General features: G+C 46.0%; 1 protein-coding gene across 5 annotated transcripts in view; it reads right to left on the bottom strand.

The window, feature by feature from the left end:
* The window catches only part of LOC137355290 (tolloid-like protein 2), a 230,483-nt gene that overhangs the window by 78,020 nt on the left and 133,345 nt on the right, over positions 1-19,118 (bottom strand). For all 5 annotated transcript variants that reach the window (XR_010970902.1, XM_068020251.1, XM_068020254.1 and 2 more), the window contains one exon: positions 1,251-1,366. Coding sequence is in view for 4 of the 5 variants with exons in the window: in XM_068020251.1 (XP_067876352.1) it covers positions 1,251-1,366 (116 nt within the window). In the remaining variant the exon portion in view is untranslated. The remainder of the gene's footprint in view (positions 1-1,250; positions 1,367-19,118) is intronic.

Raw genomic sequence — 19,118 nt, 5'->3', positions numbered from 1 at the left:
CCCACTCATGAAAGGATCAAGAACAAGAGGGCACAGGTTTTAAAGTGACTGGCAAAAGAAGAAAAAGTGACAGGAGGAAAAACTTTTCCATGCAGCGAGTGGTTAAGGTCTGGAATGCGCTGCCTGAGAGTGTGGTGGAGGCAGGTTCAATTGAGGCATTCAAAAGGGAATTAGACTGTTATATGAGAAGGAAGAATGTGCAGGGTTACAGGGAGAAAGTGGGGGAATGGCACGAAGTGAATTGCTCATTTGGAGAGCTGGTGTGGACACGATGGGCTGAATGGCCTGCTTCTGTGCTGCAGCAATTCTGTGATTCTAACCACTGCTGTACCTGCCCTGGGAGTGTTTGATGGGACAGTGTAGAGGGAGCTTTACTCTGTCTAGTGGAAAGTGATGGTTGATCTGGGGAGTGCAGCCAGAGCCAAGGCCATGGTACCATGGAGTGTTTGATGAAACGGTGAGAGAGACTTGGGGGTAGATATTGTGAACTGGAAGTGGTGTGCCTCAATCTAGTTCCCAGTGGGCATGGTCAGTAATCCAGTGGAGCAGATTGTCCGCATGTTATCGAACCTTCCCGATTCCCACTTGATTCCATTGAAATTCTGCGAATGGAGATTGGATACGTTTATAACAGGTGTGTGATCCACTGTGAACGATTACTGTGTGGGGTTGAGGGTGACTTTCAGCTAGGGGAGGAATGGGCTGAGCTGTGAATTTATAGATAATGGTGGGAAGCGAACAAATAAACCAAAATATTACAATTAAATTACAAGTGTAGGACAAGGTTCAAACAACTGAAAAGTAAATTTCGGAAAATGTTTTTCACACAAAGGGTTGATTAACACTTGTCAGATATAGTGGAATAAATCCCGGAATCAATCAAGAAGCTACAGGGATGCAGCATTGAGGGAATGGTAGAATTTTCCTGCATGAATTAACTCAGGGCTAAATGGTCTCCCTCATCCTTAGCTACCATCTGATTTTGTGAACAGCATACGTCAGCTCCTTTGCAGGAGTGTCCGCCCCACACCATACCCCCTCTCTCCCCACACCCTTGCAGCAGTCAGATATTTTCTCATTTCCCATAGCAACCATTCTGTGCTCAGTTTGTCGCTAAATTAGTCGCCATTTCCTGCTGTAGGCCCAAGCCCATTAGGAACAAGACTGGATCCATCTGCACCTACAGCACTCAGAAGTTAGCAGTCAGAGACCTTCATCCCAACAGATACTCATGCCTGCGATAGTCTCACCTTCTCTCCTGGCGTCACTGAAATTCTCCAAACACAATGGGAGAAAGATGGATACCCGTTTGGAAATCCTGGGGTTGAGAAATTCCCAACAGAGTCCTGCAAGCTTTCACCACAGGCTGTAAAACAAAACAAGAGGTTTTAAATGACAGACATTTAAGGGAAGCTGGATAAGCACATGAGGGAGACAGAAAAATAATATATTGATCGGGTGAGATGGAGGGGTGAGGGACACTAGGCTCAGAGTGAGGGGATTAGAGGGGCAGACTGAGTGAGGGAGTTTCAAGCTTCCATCAGCAATGTGTGCTTTTGCTATGTCCCTGTTATACGGGGGGCTGGTTTAAAATTCATCAAAACGAAAAGTTTGTTGTTCCAGTGAGGGAGATCACATGCCTGGTGTGTCACCTGATCACCCTCACTGGCAGATTTGCCACAAACTGTTTTATAAGGTAATATTTCAGCAAACTGAGTCAAAAATCACAGCATGGTTCAAGGCACGACCTTTAACCTCTATTAAGTGCTAAACAACTGAAGCCACGGCACAAGCTGAATCTCTCCTCATTTCTCGAGAGTACTATCTGTGCAGCAGAAAGTTGTAGTGTTTATAACACAGCGGCTCTTGTCCTTTAACTTCTCACTGCTCCACTTGTATTCTTGCTGCTGGCATTTTTAATTTCCTCTTTCTCTGAGATTGTAACTCTGAGGATTCTCTCAGGCTCTTTCAGTCCTTGACCTTAGTCCCTCTGGTGAGACAAAGTTGATCAACGAGTAGCTCAGGGACATGGCACTGGCCCCAGAGATTCCGTTTCTGGCTGCACTGAGCCGGATGTGAGCCGGGGACTGGAGAATGGTCAATGTAGGACCTATTTATAAATAGAGAGACAAAACTAATCCAAGCAATTACATGCCGGTTCGTTCAATACCTGTGCGAGGGAAAAATTAGATCCAGGATGAAAATACCACACTTACATAAAGATATTACAGTTTGAAGTTGCAGCAAGGATTTCGAAAGGGCCGATCGTTCTTGATAATCTGATAGAATTCTTTGAGGAGGGAACAGACACGGTCGATGGGGAAATGTGGTGGATGTGGTTTACATGGACTTTTGGAAAGACTTTGCGAAGTTGCCACACAGGAGATTACTAGAGAAGATTAAGGAATTAATGAGAGGGCAGTAAGTGGATTTAAAATTAGCTGGAAGGGAGAGAAGAGGGAGGAGGAGATCAGGGCAGTTTATCAGAGTGGATGGAAGTGGGTAGCGATGTCCCACAGGGTTCAGTTCTGGGATCACTTCTGTTCACTGTGAATATCAATGATTCCGATTCAGGTCTAGAGGGAGTGGAGTCAAAACTCTCAGATGATCAGAAAATAGGAGCTGTAGTTAATTCTTTAGATCAAAGGAAACCGTTTAAGAGACATCTTGACAAATATATGAATAGGATGGGAATAGAGGGATATGGGCCCCGGAAGTGCAGAAGGTGTTAGTTTAGGCAGGCATCAAGATCGGCGCAGTCTTGGAGGGCCAAATGGCCTGTTCCTGTGTGTACTGTTCTTTGTTCTTTGCAGTGGAACATTGATAAGATGGGGAATGGGTTAAAATGTGACAGATGGAATTCATGGTCAGTGTGAGATGATGTGCTTTAGTAAAAGGAAGAGCAGTGATTATACTGTGAATGGAAGGAGCTCAGGGCTGCAGTGCAGAGGGATTTAGAGGATAGATTCCCATGAACTGAGAGATTTGGGAAAGATTGAACAGGTTGCGACCTTTCCATTACAAAAGAGACTTCGGGAGACCTGACAGAGCATGTTAAAATTGTCAATGGGTTGGAGAGAGTGGATGCGGAGAGAATGTTTCTACTTGTGCGAGAATCCAAAAAGAGCCATAAATAAATAAGGATAAACGTCTTTACTCAGGGGGTCATAGTCTAAGGATACGGGGTAAGCCTTTCAGGACTGAGATGAGGAGAAATTTCTTCACCCAGGGAATGGTGAGCCTGTGGAATTTGCTACCACAGAAAGCAGTTGAGGCCAAAACATTGTACGTTTTCAAGAAGGAGTTAGATATATCTCTTGGGTCTAAAGGGATCAAAGGGTATGGGGCAAAAGCGGAACAGGCTACTGAGTTGGATGATTAGCCATGATCACAATGAATGGTGGAGCAGGCTCAAAGGGCCGAATGGCCTACTCCTGCTCCAATTCTCTATGTTTCTATGAACTAGACGAGTACATGAGAGAAATTGCAACAGAAATATATACTGAAAGGCTGAGATGAGACAGATGAGAAGGGGCGGAGGCTTGTGTGGATAAAAGAAGAACGACGAATAGTACAGCACAGGAACAGGCCATTCGGCCCTCCAAGCCTGCGCCGATCTTGATGCCTGTCTAAACTAAAACCTTCTGCAGCTCTGGGGACCGTAACCCTCTATTCCCATCCTATTCATGTATTTGTCAAGATGCCTCTTAAACGTCGCTATCGTACCTGCTTCCACCACCTCCCCTGGCAGCAAGTTTCAGGCACTCACCACCCTCTGTGTAAAAAACCTGCCTCGCACATCCCCTCTAAACTTTGCCCCTCGCACCTTAAACCTATGTCCCCTAGTAACTGACTCTTCCACCCTGGGAAAAAGCTTCTGACTACCCACTCTGTCCATGACACTCATAACTTTGTAAATCTCTATCATGTCACCCCTCCACCTCCGTCATTCCAGTGAAAACAATCCGAGTTTTTCCAACCTCTCCTCATGGCTAATACCCTCCAGACCAGGCAACATCCTGGTAAACCTCTTCTGTACCCTCTCCAAAGCCTCCACATCCTTCTGGTAGTGTGGCGACCAGAATTGCACGCAATATTCCAAGTGTGACCTAACTAGGGTTCTGCGCAGCTGCAGCATGACTTACCAATTTTTATACTCTATGCCCCGACCGACGAAGGCAAGCATGCCGTATGCCTTCTTGACTACCTTATCCACCTGCGTTGCCACCTTCAGTGACCTGTGGACCTGTACGCCCAGATCTCTCTGCCTGTCAATACTCCTAAGGATTCTGCCATTTACAGTATACCTCCCACCTGTATTAGACCTTCCAAAATGCATTACCTCACATTTGTCCAGATGAAATGCCATCTGCCATTTCTCCACACAAGTTTCCAACCGATTTATATCCTGCTGTATCCTCTGACAATCCTCATCACTATCCGCAACTCTACCAACCTTTGTGTCGGCCGCAAACTTACTAATCAGACCAGCTACATTTTCCTCCAAATCATTTCTCTATGCTACAAACAGCAAAGGTCCCAGCACTGATCCCTGCGGAACACCACTAGTCACATCCCTCCATTCAGGAAAACACCTTTCCACTGCCACCCTCTGTCTTCTATGACCGAGCCAGTTCTGTATCCATCTTGCCAGCTCCCCTCTGATCCCGTGTGACTTCACCTTTTGTACCAGTCTGCCATGAGGGACCTTGTCAAAGGCTTTACTGAAGTCCATGTAGACAACATCCACTGCACCACCTTCATCAATCATCTTCGCCACTTCCTCAAAAAACTCAACAATAGCACAGACTGGCTGAATGGCCTGTTTCTGAGCTGTATGTTCTATGTAATTAAAGGCAGTGCCTCAGATTGATAAGACTGTAATAAAATATAATGGAATTCGACTTTTTTCGCATGAGGTGCAGAATATACAAGTCAAGAGGTAATGCTCAGCCATTAAAAACATTAGTAAGACTTCAGTTAGAGCACCGTGTGTGGTATTGGGCTCCACACTACAGAGGAGGCATCAATTCCCTCCCCCCACCCCTTGCTGAAGCCAGCGTGACCCCATTTCCCCTCCCCCCACCTTATTGGAGGCCTTACTATCCTGGGGCCAAGGAGAGGAAATCACCCACTGGTCCTGACACTGAACAGAGACCCCTGGACTAGGGAAGGAAAATCAGCCGAGATTTTCCACCTGAACATGAACAAACAACAAAGAACAGTACAGCAACAGGCCATTCGGCCCTCCAAGCCTGCGCCGATCTTGATGCCTGCCTAAACTAACACCTTCTGCACTTCCGGGGCCCATATCCCTCTTTTCCCTTCCTATTCATATATTTGTCAAGATGTCTCTTAAACGTCGCTATCGTATCTGCTTCCACCACCTCCCCTGGCAGCAGGTTCCAGGCACTCACCACCCTCTGTGTAAAAAACTTGCCTCGCACATCCCCTCTAAACTTTGCCCCTCGCACCTTAAACCTATGTCCCCTAGTAACTGACTCTTCCACCCTGGGAAAAAGCTTCTGACTATCCACTCTGTCCATGCCACTCATAACTTTGTAAACCTCTATCATGTTGCCCCTCCACCTCCGTCGTTCCAGTGAAAACAATCCGAGTTTTTCCAACCTCTCCTCATAGCTAATGCCCTCCAGACCAGGCAACATCCTGGTAAACCTCCTCTGTACCCTCTCCAAAGCCTCCACGTCCTTCTGGTAGTGTGACGACCAGAATTGCACGCAATATTCTAAGTGTGGCCTAACTAAGGTTCTGTACAGCTGCAACATGACTTGCCAATTTTTATACTCTATGCCCCGACCGATGAAGGCAAGCATGCCGTATGCCTTCTTGACTACCTTATCCACCTGCGTTGCCACTTTCAGTGACCTGTGGTCCTGTACGCCCAGATCTCTCTGCCTGTCAATACTCCTAAGGGTTCTGCCATTTACTGTATACCTCCCACCTGCATTAGACCTTCCAAAATGCATTACCTAATATTTGTCCGGATTAAACTCCATCTTCCATTTCTCCCCCCAAGTCTCCAACCGATCTATATCCTGCTGGGGACCCCTGCTGGAGAGGGCATTGTGGACGTCAGAATTGGGTCAATCAGTGCTGCCTGCCACAGTTGAGCAGCCTGATGACACTGGCTCTTTTGGTGGCCCCTTAGTGAGGGTGGGGGAGGTGCAGTGGGTGGTGCTTATCAGAAACCTGCCCCACCATTAGTCAGTGCCTTCTGGAGAGAAGGGGGAAGAAAACTGTGGGGGTGGGTGTGGGGGTAAGGGGTGGGGGTGGGTCAGTGAGAGTCAGTCTGTCTGTACATTTTGGCAGTGGGAAGTCGGGGCAGGATGGTCGCTAACTTGTCTCTGATATGTAGTGCAGCAGACATGCAGAGCAGAGGATGGGTCCCATTCCACAGTTACCGGAAAATAAATCCCACCAACACTTCTCCAATAGATTCCAAATATGTGTCGGACTTTGTTTAGCTAATAGAGTTTGTATGGAAACCTCCAGCCTGTAATCTCTGGAGCCCGTGGTCACTCTGATCAATGTCGCCAGGAGTTTTTTTTTATTCGTTCATTGGATATGTGCGTCACTCGCTAGACCAACATTTATTGCCCATCGCTAATTGCCCTTGAGATGTTGGTGGTGAGCTGCCTTCTTGAACCGTTGCAATCCATGTGGGGTAGGTACACCCACAGTGCTGTCAGGGAGTTCCAGGATTTTAACCCAGCGACAGTGAAGGAACGGCGATATAGTTCCAAGTCAGGATGGTGTGTGACATGGAGGGGAACTTGAAGGTGGTGGTGTTCCCATGTATTTGCTGCCCTTGTCCATCGAGGTGGTCGAGGTCACAGGTTTGGAAGGTGCTGTCTAAGGAGCCTCGGTGCATTGCTGCACTGCATCTTGTAGATGGTACACACTGCTGCGTGAGTGGGGGAGGGAGTGAACTGTTTGTGGATGGGGTGCCAATCAAGCGGGCTGCTTTGTCCTGGATGGTGTCGAGCTTCTTGAGTGTTGTTGGAGCTGCACCCGTCCAGACATGTGGGGAGTATCCCATCACACTCCTGACCTGTGCCTTGTAGATGGAACAGGCTTTGGGGAGTCAGGTGGCGAGTTACTGGCCGCAGGATTCCCAGCCTCTGACCTGCTCTTGTAGCCAAGGTATTTTTATGGCTACTGCAGTTCAGTTTCTGGTCAATGATAACCCCCAGGATGTTGATACTTGGGGATTCAGCGATGGTAATGCCATTGAATGTCAAGGAGAGATGGTTAGATTCTCTCTTGTTGAAGATGGTCATTGCCTGGCATTGTTGTAGTGCGAATGTTACTTGCCACATATCAGCCCAAGCCTGGATGTCCTAAGGGGAGTATTTGCTAAAGTGGTTGGGGAGGTTTTAAACTATATGGCAGGGGAATGGGAACCTTTGCAAGGAGTCAGAGGAGGTGGGATCAAAGACAAGAAAGACAGCAAGGGGAATAAGAGAAGTGATAGGCAGAGAAATCAAACAGGGCCACAGTGAAAAATAGTGGGAAGGGGACAAGTAATGTTAAAAAGACAAGCCTCAAGGCTTTGTGCCTTAACAGGCGGAGCATTCGCAATAAAGTGGATGAATTAATCGCGCAAATAGATGTAAACGAGTATGATATAGTTGGGATTACAGAGCCATGGCTGCAAGGCGACCAGGGATGGGAAATGAACATCTGGGGTTATTCAGTATTTAGAAAGGACAGACAAAAAGTAAAAGGCAGTGGAGTTGCATTGCTGGTTAAAGAGGAAATTAACGCAATAGTGAGGAAGGATATTAGCTCTGATGATGTGGAATCTGTATGGGTAGAGCTGAGAAACACTAAGGGGCAAAAAACTTTATGGGGGTTGTATATAGACCCCCAAAAAGTAGTGGTGATGTTGGGAATGGCATTAAACAGGAAATTAGAGATGCTTGCGATAAAGAAACATTTGAAATTATGGGTGACTTTAATCTGCATATAGATTGGGCAAATCAAATTAGTCACAATATCATAGAGGAGGAATTCATGGAGTGTATACGGGATGGTTTTCTGGACCAATACGTTGAAGAACCAACTGGAGAACAGGCCATCCTAGACTGGGTATTGTGTAATGAGAGAGGAATAATTGACAATCACGTTGTGAGAGACCCCTTGGGGAAGAGCGACCATAATATGATAGAATTCTTCATCAAGATGGAGAGTGATGTAGTTGATTCCGAGACTAGGGTCCTGAATCTGAGTAAGGAAACTACAAAGGTCTGAGGCGCGAGTTTGCTATGATGGATTGGGAAACGTTACTTAAAAGGGATGACGGTGATAGGCAATGGCAAACATTCAAATAGCGCATGGATGAACTGCAACAATTGTTTATTCCTGTCTGGCGCAAAAGTAAAATGGGAAAGGTAGCCAAACCATGGCTTACAAGGGAAATTAGAGATAGCATTAGATCCAAGAGGCATACAAATTCGCCAGAAAAAACAACAGAGCTGAGAATTGGGAGCAGTTTAGAACTCAGCATATGAGGCACTGCAGCCTCACAGCTCCAGCGACCCGGGTTCGATTCCGGGTACTGCCTGTGTGGAGTTTGCAAGTTCTCCCTGTGTCTGCGTGGGTTCCCTCCGGGTGCTCCGGCTTCCTCCCACAAGCCAAAGACTTGAAGGTTGGTAGGTAAATTGGCCATTATAAATTGCCACTAGTATAGGTAGGTGGTAGGGAAATATAGGGACAGGTGGGGATGTGGTAGGAATATGGGATTAGTGTAGGATTAGTATAAATGGGTGGTTGATGGTCGGCACAGACTCGGTGGGCCGAAGGGCCTGTTTCAGTGCTGTACCTCTAAACTAAAACTAAACAAGGGATTGATTAAAAAAGGGAAAATAGAGTATGAGAGCAAGACTGTAAAAGTTTCTCTTGGTATGTGAAGAGAAAAAGATTAGCGAAAACAAATGTCGGTCCCTTACAGTCAGAAACAGGGGAATTTATTAGGGGGAACAAAGAAATGGCTGACCAACTAAATGCGTACTTTGGTTCTGTCTTCACAAAGGAGGACAGAAATATCACACCAGAAATGTTGGGGAACACAGGGTTTAGTGAGAGGGAGGAACTGAAGGAAATCAGTATTAGTAGAGAAATAGTGTTGCGGAAATTGATGGGAATGAAGGCCAATAAATCCCCAGGGCCCGATGGTCTGCTTCCCAGAGTACTTAAGGAAGTGGCCCGAGAAATACTGGATGCATTGGTGGTCATCTTCCAAGATTCTATAGACTCTGGAACAGTTCCTACAGATTGGAGGGTAGCTAATGTAACCCCACTACTTAAAAAGGCAGGGAGAGAGAAAACAGGAAATTATAGACCAGTCAGCCTGACATTGGTAATGAGGAAAATTCTAGAGTCCATTATCAAAGATTTTATAGCAGAGCACTTAGAAAATTGGTTGGCGGACAGGAAACAAAGAGTAGGGATAAATGGGTCTTTTTCCGAATGGCAGGCAGTGACGAGTGGAGTACAACAGGGATCGGTGCTAGGACCCCAGTTATTCACAATATACATTAATGATTTAGATGAGGGAACTAAATGTAATATCTCCAAATTTGCAGATGACACAAAACTGGATGGGAGGGTGAGTTGTGAGGAGGATGCAGAGAGGCTTCAGGGTGATTTGGACAAGTTGAGTGAATGGGCAAATGCATGGCAGATGCAGTATAATGTGGATAAATGTGAGGTTATCCACTTTGGTAGCAAAAACAGGAAGGCAAATTATCTGAACAGCTATAAATTAAGAGAGGGGAATATGCAACGAGACCTGGGTGCTCTCCTACACAAGTCACTGAAGGTAAGCATGCAGGTGCAACAGGCAGTAAAAAAGGCAAATGGTATGTTGGCCTTCATAGCAAGAGGATTCGAGTACAGGAGCAGGGATGTCTTGCTGCAATTATACAGGGCCTTGGTGAGGCCACACCTGAAATATTGTGTGCAGTTTTGGTCTCCTTATCCGAGGAAGGATGTTCTGGCTATAGAGGGAGTGCAGCGAAGGTTTACCAGACTGATTCCTGGGATGGCAGGACTGACGTATGAGGAGAGATTGAGTCGGTTAGGATTATATTCGCTGGAGTTCAGAAGAGTGAGGGGGGATCTCACAGAAACCTATAAAATTCTAACAGTTGAGGCCAAAAGATTGGAAGGAGTTAGATATAGCTCTCGTGTTTAAAAGGATCAAAGGATATGGGGCTAAAGCGGGAACAGGTTACTGAGTTGGATGATCAGCCATGATCATAATGAATGGCGGAGCAGGCTCGAAGGGCCGAATGGCCTACTCCTGCTGCTATTTTCTCTGTTTCTATATTGTCCAGGTCTTGCTGCATTTCAACACAGACTGCTTTATGCCGTCCTGCACTCCTCATTGAACCAGGGTTAATCCCTGGCTTGACGGTAATGGTAGAATGGGGGATATACCGGGGCCATGAGGTCACAGATTGTGGTTGAATGTAATTCTGTTGCTGCTGCTGATGGCCCACAGCGCCTCATGGATGCCCAGTTCTGCATTGCTGGATCTGTTCAAAATCAATCCAGTTTAGCACAGTGGTAATACCACACAACACAATGGCGAAGCTCCACGTGAGAATGGGGGCAGGAAGAGAGGGGAGACCTCACTGGCAGATCTGTCCCTGGACAGGAAATAGATGTGTGGGTACAGGTTATTAACCCACTGAATGAATGCGCCACCATAGCCTGTTCTTTACAGTCATGTATAAAACAGCATCAACTCCATTCAATCAAGTTCCTCCCAGCATACATGGAGTGTACAGGGCAGGAGGACTGTTGATCCTACACTGTGTGCTACATCAGACAGCCACATGACTTGCCCGGACTGGCAAGTATTAAGAAAAGCTACAAGCTCTTTCATTTATGACCTCAGGACATCCCAAAATGTTTTACTGACAATGAAGTACTTTGGAAGTGAAGTCACTGTTGTAATGTAGGGAATGCGAAAGCCAATTTGCACACAGCAAGCTCCCACAAACAGCAATATGATAAAGACCAGGTAATCTGTTTCTAATGATGCTAGTTTGAAGGATAAATATTGACTAGGAAACTGGAGAGAACTCCCCGATCTTTTTCAAATAGTGCCGTGGGATCTTTTACATCCACCTCAATGAGTAGGCAGGGCCTCGGTTAAATATCTCATGCAAATGATGGCACCTCCAACACTGCAGCACTCCTCGAGTACTGCACTGGGTTTTCACATGTACACTGACAATACTCAGCTCTACCTCACCACCACTTCTCTCGACTCCTCCACTGTTGCTAAATTATCAGACTGCATATCGGACATCCAGTACTGGATGAGCAGAAATTTGCTCCAATTTAGTATTGGGAAGACTGAAGCCATTGTTTTCAGTCCCTGCTCCAAACTCCGTTTGTTAGCTATCCACTCCATCTGTCTTCCTGACAATATTCTGAGATTAAACCAGTCTGTTCACAACCTTGGTGTCACATTTGACCCCGAGATGAGCTTCTGACCTCATAGAAACATAGAAAATAGGAGCAGGAGTAGGCCATTCGGCCCTTCAAACCTGCTCTGCCATTCATTGTGATCATGGCTGATCATCCAAATCAGTAACCTGTTCCCGCTTTCGCCCCATACCCTTTGATCCCTTTAGACCCAAGAGCGATATCTAACTCCTTCTTGAAAACATACAATATTTTGGCCTCAACTGTTTCCTGTGGTAGTGAATTCCACAGGCTCACCACTCCCTCTGGGTGAAGAAATTTCTCCTCATCTCGGTCCTGAAATGTTTACCCCGTATCCTTAGACTATGACCCCTGGTTCTGGACTCTCCCACCATCGGGAAGATCCTTCCTGCATCTACCCTGTCAAGTCCTGTTAGAATTTTATAGGTTTCTATGAGATTCCCCCTCACTATCCTGAACTCCAGCGAATATAATCCTAACCGACTCAATCTCTCCTCATACGTCAGCCCCACCATCCCAGAAATTAGTCTGGTAAACCTTCGCTGCACTCCCTCTATAGCAAGAACATCCTTCCTCAGATAAGGACACCAAAACCACATACAATATTCCAGGTGTGGCCTCACCAAGGCCCTGTATAATTGCAGCAAGACATCCCTGCTCCTGTACTCGAATCCTCTCGCTATGAAGGCCAACATACCATTTGCCTCTTTTATCGCCTGTTGCACCTGCATGCTTACCTTCAGCGACTGGTGTACGAGAACACTCAGGTCTCATTGCATATTCCCCTCTCTCAGTTTATAGCCATTCAGATAATAATCTAACTTCCTGTTTTTGCTACCAAAGTGGATAACCTCACATTTATCCACATTATACTGCATCTGCCATGCATCAGCCCGTTCACTCAACTTGTCCAAATCACCCTGAAGCCTCTCTGCATTCTCCTCACAACTCACCCTCCCATCCAGTTTTGTGTCATCTGCAAATTTGGAGATATTACATTTAGTTCCCTCATCGAAATCATTAATGTATATTGTGAATAGCTGGGGTCCTAGCACCGATCCCTGCGGTACCCCACTAGTCACTGCCTGCCATTCGGAAAAAGACCCATTTATCCCTACTCTTTGCTTCCTGTCCGCCAACCAATTTTCTATCCATCACAATACACTACCCCCAATCCCAGGCGCTTTAATTTTACATGCTAATCTCTTATGTGGGACTTTGTCGAAAGCCTTCTGAAAGTCCAAATAAACCACATCCACTGGCTCCCCCTCATCAACTCTACTAGTTATATCTTCGAAGAATTCTAGTAGATTTGTCAAGCATGATTTCCCTTTCGTAAATCCATGCTGACTCTGCCCGATTCTGCCACTGTTCTCCAAGTGCTCTGCTATAAAATCTTTGATAATGGACTCTAGAATTTTCCTCACTACCGACGTCAGGCTGACTGGTCTATAATTTCCTGCTTTCTCTCTACCTGCCTTTTTAAATAGTGGGGTTACATTAGCTACCCTCCAATCTGTAGGAACTGTTCCAGAGTCTATAGAATCTTGAAAAATGACCACCAATGCAGTGGCCACTATTTCTAGGGCCACTTCCTCAACTACTCTGGGATGCAGACCATCAGGCCCTGGGGATTTATTGGCCTTCAATCCCATCAATTTCCCCAACACCATTTCTCTACTAATACTGATTCCCTTCAGTTCCTCTCTCTAAGCCCGGTGTTCCCAAACATTTCTGGTATGACATTTGTGCCCTCCTTTGTGAAGACAGAACCAAAGTATGCGTTTAGTTGGTCAGCCATTTCTTTATTCCCCATAATAAATTCCTCTGTTTCTGACTGTAAGGGACCTACATTTGTCTTCACCAATCTTTTTCTCTTCACATACCTATAGAAACTTTTAGTCAGTTTTTATGTTCCCCGCAAGCTTGCTCTCATACTGTATTTTCCCCTTCTTAATTAAGCTCTTGGTCCTCCCTTGCTGAATTTGTGCCATCACTAAGACCACCTCTTTCCACCTCTAACATCACCAGACTCTTCCCCTGTCTCAGCTCATCTGCTACTGAAACCCCCCCCCATTCATTCCTTCGTTACCTCTGGACTTGACTATTCCAATGCACTCCTGGTCTCCCACATTCCAACCTCCATAAACTCGAGGCCATCCAAAACTCTGCTGTCTGTGTTTTAAGTCACACCAAGTCCGTTCCCCTCTCACCCCGGTGCTCGCTGACTTACAGTGGCTCCCGGTCAAGCAATGTCTTGGTTTTAAAATTCTCGTCCTTGTTTTCAAATCCCTCCATGGTCTCGTCCCTCCCTATCTCTGTAATCTCCTCCCGCCCCTCAACCCTCTGAGATATCTGTGCTCCTCTAGTTCTGGTCTCTTGTGCATCCCTGATTTTAATCGCTTCACCATTGGTGGCTGCACCTTCTGTTGCCTAGACCCCAAGCTCTGGAATACCCTCCCCTATAACTGACTTTCCTCCTTTAAGACACTCCTTAAAACCTACCTCTTTGACCAAGCTTTTGGTCACCTGACCCAATATCTCCCTTTGTGGCTCGGTGTCACACTGTTTTATAATGCTCCTGTAAAGTGCCTTGGGACATTTTATTATGTTGCAGGCACTATACAAATATAAGTTGTTATTGTTTTGTGTTAAGAGTTTCTGGAGTGAGACGAACTTCCTGACTCAGAGGCGACAGTGCTACCCACTGAGCCACAGCCCCACGTGTAAAGATGGAAAGAGCAGTGACTAACATGGCCACAGAGGTTCGATCCCTTGTTCTCCTCCACTCAGTCGAAGATCAAACAAACTGCTCCAACTGCTAAAGGCAGACCCGCCTCCAACTTGCATACAAAACTAATGAAGCAAGGACCTACCAGCGCTAGCACGTGCTACTCAATAATCCCACGGATCTGTATGGGAACACTAGAAAAGTTAATTTTAAAAAGAATGAGCATTATAACAAAGTCTCAGGAAGGCTGAAAATTTACACTTCACTGGGAGCCCAATGAAGCTGCAAAGCTGGAATCAGCAAACAGGAGCTGGCCTCTCCTGTCGGTTTGGTCAGTGGCCCGTTTCACACTTAAATGCACCCTCTTGCTTTGTGTTTGTTAAAGTTTACGGGTTCTGCTTTGAAACTTTAACAGGCGATGTTTCAGGAAGTGAGGCTCACACCAGACACCTGTCAATACCAGCCACAGCTGGACAGGAAAGCGGGATTCCCCTTTGATCAAATATTTTACAAGATCATTAGAACGCTACAATAATTAAGGCCGGTTAATGAGTGGGAATTGTTCAAAGAACATTTGTGGCAAGTTCACTCCAGGTGATTACTTTCTGCTTCACAGGTTGTTCCCAGCAGTGAACAGCAGCAACACATGGAGGAGAGCAAGTGTCCGACACGGTCTGTGCGCCAGTGACCATTAGCAACCCGTTGATAGTCAGTCTCCGATAACCCTGTGTGGCGTGAGCTTTTAAATCCCCTGCCGATTAATGCTAGGCTAGCTTCCGCCAGCCTGAATCCAGCTGCTGTTTGGAGGCCGGGAGCTGCCATAGTAAAAGCGGATCTTCCCGTGGCATATTCCAGGATTTGGGAAAGATTTGTGGACCCTCCTAATTGTCTCCCCATTTCTCCTGAACACGCTGGCATAAACTGCAGCCCCGCACCCCGCTGCCATACACACAGTGGGGGTCTCCTTTGTTATCGCCACCTCCAACCTCGATTCCCTCGCGACACTGGGCCTCAGTCTACAGCAGGTGCAGGCCAAGGTCTGTTTAGAACTGTCCCACAAATGTAGAGGCAACATCAGAGCCAGTGCCCCAGAAAAAACCTCCCCCCGAGACACCCTACCCTGGGAACCATGGCTCCAACTGGAAACACCACAGCTCTAGAACCATGGCTTCCAGAAATACACACCCTGTAAACTTCTGCCCCCTTGAATTCTAGTCCTCTCGATATAAAGGTCAGCATTCCATTAGTCTTTGTGATTATTTTCTGTCCCTGTTCATCTCTTTTTAATGATCTACATACCTGGATCCCCAAGTCTCTTTCAGCCTTCACTGTTTCCAGCTTTGCACCATTTAGAGACTTCTATCCTTTTTAGGTCCAAAGTGGATGACCTCACATTTGGCTACATTGAAATCCATTTGCCACAGTTTGCCCATTCATCTACACTGTTTACAATGCCGCCTATCTTTGTGTCATCGGCAAACTGGATATGTGGCTTTCTATCTCATCAGCTAATAATTACGGTGAATAGTTGAGGCCCCAACACAGATCCTTGCTGGACATCACTAGTCATGTCCTGCCAATTAGAATACCTACCCATTATTCCCACTCTGTCTCCCGCCTCTCAGCCAATTTCCAAAGCAGGTCATCAATTTGCTTTCAGTTTATGAGCTGAAAGTTTGTCTAACAGTCTCCTATGAGGGATTTTATCAAATATCTTCTGGAAGCCCATATAAATAACATCCACAGACATTCCCCTGTCCACTACTTTAATCACCTCTTCAAAAAGATTCAATCAGACACAACCTACCCTTTACAGCTCCGTGCTGGCTTGCTTATCAGCTGAACTTTTTTGCAGTGTCCAGTCAATTGACCCTTAATTAGCGACACGAGTTGTTGTAGCCATAGTCCCAAAGGACCAGAGGCATCTCTCTCCATTAGAGAGACAGTTGGTAATGTATAGCTTGAGGGGCACCACTCGTCAAGCATGGGGCAAGGCGATGAGGCAGGCCTCCATAAACTAACACAGCCTGTATGGGGATTGAACCCGCACTGTTGCTGTTTTGCTACATCACGTCTAGCTCTCTGAGCGAACAGACCTGCAAATTAGAGACGCGAGCAAATTCCCAACAACATATGTTAGGCTAACTGGTCTATCATTCCCTCATTTTCCCTTTTCACCTTTCTTCAATGGCAGAGTGACATGCACAATTTTCCAATCTAAAAGAATAGTTCCCAAATCGAGAGAACGTGGCAAGATTATAGTTAGGGCATCTGCAAGTTCTCACCTACTTCCTTTAAATCCCTTGGATGGAAACCATCTGGTCCTGGGGATGTGTCACTGTTTAGTGCTGCTATTTTCTATGTTACTTTGATTATGGTAATTATAGTGAGGCCCCGTCCCTGATTCAATAATAGTTTCTTTGGGATGTCTGACATGCTGACCTCTTCCTCTACTGTAAATACTGACAAAGTAATTAGAGTCATAGAGTTATACAGCACAGAAACAGGCCCTTCGGCCCATCGTGTCTGTGCCAGCCATCAAGCACCTAACTATTCTAATCCCATTTTCCAGCACTTGGCCCGTAGTCTTGTATGTTATGGCGTTTCAAGTGCTCATCTAAATACTTCTTAAATGTTGTGAGGGTTCCTGCCTCTACAACCTCTTCAGGCAGTGTGTTCCAGATTCCAACCACCCTCAGTGAAATATTTTTCCTCCGATCCCCTCTAAACCTCCTGCCCCTTACCATAAATCTATGCCCCCTGGTTATTAACCCCTCCGCTAAGGGAAAAAGTTTCTTCCTATCTAACCTATACCCCTCATAATTTTGTATACCTCAATCATGTCCCCCTCCCAGCCTTCTCTGCTCTAAGGAAAACAACCCTAGCCTTTTCCGTCTCTCTTCATAGCTGAGATGCTCCAGCCCAGGCAACATCCTGGTGATTCTCCTCTGCACCCTCTCCAGTGCGATCACATCCTTCCTATAATGTGGTGCCTAGAACTGTACACAGTATTCCAGCTGTGGCCTAACTAGCGTTTTATACAGCTCCGTCATAACCTCCCTGCTCTTATATTCCTTGTCTCGGCTAATAAAGGCAAGTATCCTATATGCCTTCCTAACCACCTTATCTACCTGTGCTGCTGCCTTCAATGATCTATGGACAAGTACACCAAGGTCCCTCTGACTCTCTGTACTTCCTAGGGTCCTACCATCCATTGTATATTCCCTTGCCTTGTTAGTCCTCCCAAAATGCATCACCTCACACTTCTCAGGATTAAATTCCATTTGCCACTGCTCTGCCCATCTTACCAGCCCATCTATATCGTCCTGCAATTCAAGGCCTTCCTCCTCGCTATTTACGACACCACCAATTTTCGTGTCATCTGTGAACTGACTGATCATACCTCCTATATTCACATCTAAATCATTAATGTACACTACAAACTGCAAAGGTCCCAGCACCGATCCCTGGGTACACCATTGGTTACAGGCTTTCACTCGCAAAAACAAACCCTCAGCCAACACCCTCTGCCTCCTGCCACTAAGCCAATTTTGGATCCAATTTGCCAAATTGCCCTGGATCCCATGGGCTCTTACCTTCTTGACCAATCTCCCATGCGGGACCTTATCTAAAGCTATACTGAAATCCATGTAGACTAAATCAACTGCTTTACCCTCATCTATACATCTAGTCACCGCCTCAAAAAATTTAGTCAAGTTTGTTAGACACGATCGCCCCCTGACAAAGCCATGCTGACTATCCCTGATTAATCCCTGCCTCTCCAAGTGGAGATTAATCCTATCCCTCAGAATTTTTTCCAATAGTTTCCCTACCACTAATGTTAATCTCACCGGCCTGTAATTACCTGGTTTATCCCTGCTACCCTTCTTGAATAATGGTACCACATTCGCTGTCCTCCAATCCTCTGGTACCTCTCCTGTGGCCAGTGAGGATTTGAAAATTTGTGTCAGAGGCCCTGCTATCTCCTCCCTTGCCTCATATAACAGCCTGGGATACATCTCATCTGGGCCTGGGGATTTATCCACTTTTACGCCCGCTAAAACAGATAATACTTCCTCCCTTTCAATGCTAATAAATTCACGTATATCACAATCACCCTCCCTGATCTCTGCACCAACATCGTCCTTCTCCATAGTGAACACAGATGAAAAGTAATCATTTAAAACCTCACCTATGTCCTCCGACTCCGCACACAGATTGCCACTTTGGTCCCTAACGGGTCCTACTCTTTCCCTGGTTATCCACTTGCTCTTAATATACTTATAAAACGCCTTAGGATTTTCCTTTATCTTGCCTGCCAGTGTTTTTTCATGTCCCCTCTTCACTCTCCTAATTACTTTAAGTACCCCCCTACACTATCTATACTCCTCTCAGGCCTCTGCTGTTTTCAGCGCTCTGAATCTGCCATAAGCCTCCTTTTTTTTCCTGATCCAATCCTCTATATCCCTTGACATCCAGGGTTCCCTGGACTTGCTAGTCCTACCCTTCATCTTAACGGGTACATGTTGGCTCTGAACTCTCACTATTTCCTCTTTGAATGACTGCCACTGGTCTGATGCAGACTTTCCTACAAGTAGCTGCTCCCAGTCCACTTTGGCCAAATCCTGTTTTATCATATTGAAATCGACCTTCCCCTAATTCAGTACCTTTATTTCCGGTCCACCTTTGTCCTTTTCCATAATTACCTTAAATCTTAGAGTTATGGTCACTATCCCCAAAATGCTCCCCCACTGACACTTCTACCACTTGTCTGGCTTCATTCCCTAGGATTAGGTCCAGTACTGGCCCTTCTCTTGTAGGACTTTCTACGTACTGACATAATAAGCTCTCCTGTATGCATTTTAAGAATTCCACCCCCTTTAAGCCTTTTGCACTATTATCC

The sequence above is a fragment of the Heterodontus francisci genome, chromosome 42 (assembly GCF_036365525.1).
Source record: "Heterodontus francisci isolate sHetFra1 chromosome 42, sHetFra1.hap1, whole genome shotgun sequence".
Taxonomy (NCBI): domain Eukaryota; kingdom Metazoa; phylum Chordata; class Chondrichthyes; order Heterodontiformes; family Heterodontidae; genus Heterodontus; species Heterodontus francisci.
The sequence above is the reverse complement of the archived record's forward strand: the minus strand, read 5'-3'. Positions and strand labels throughout refer to the sequence as shown.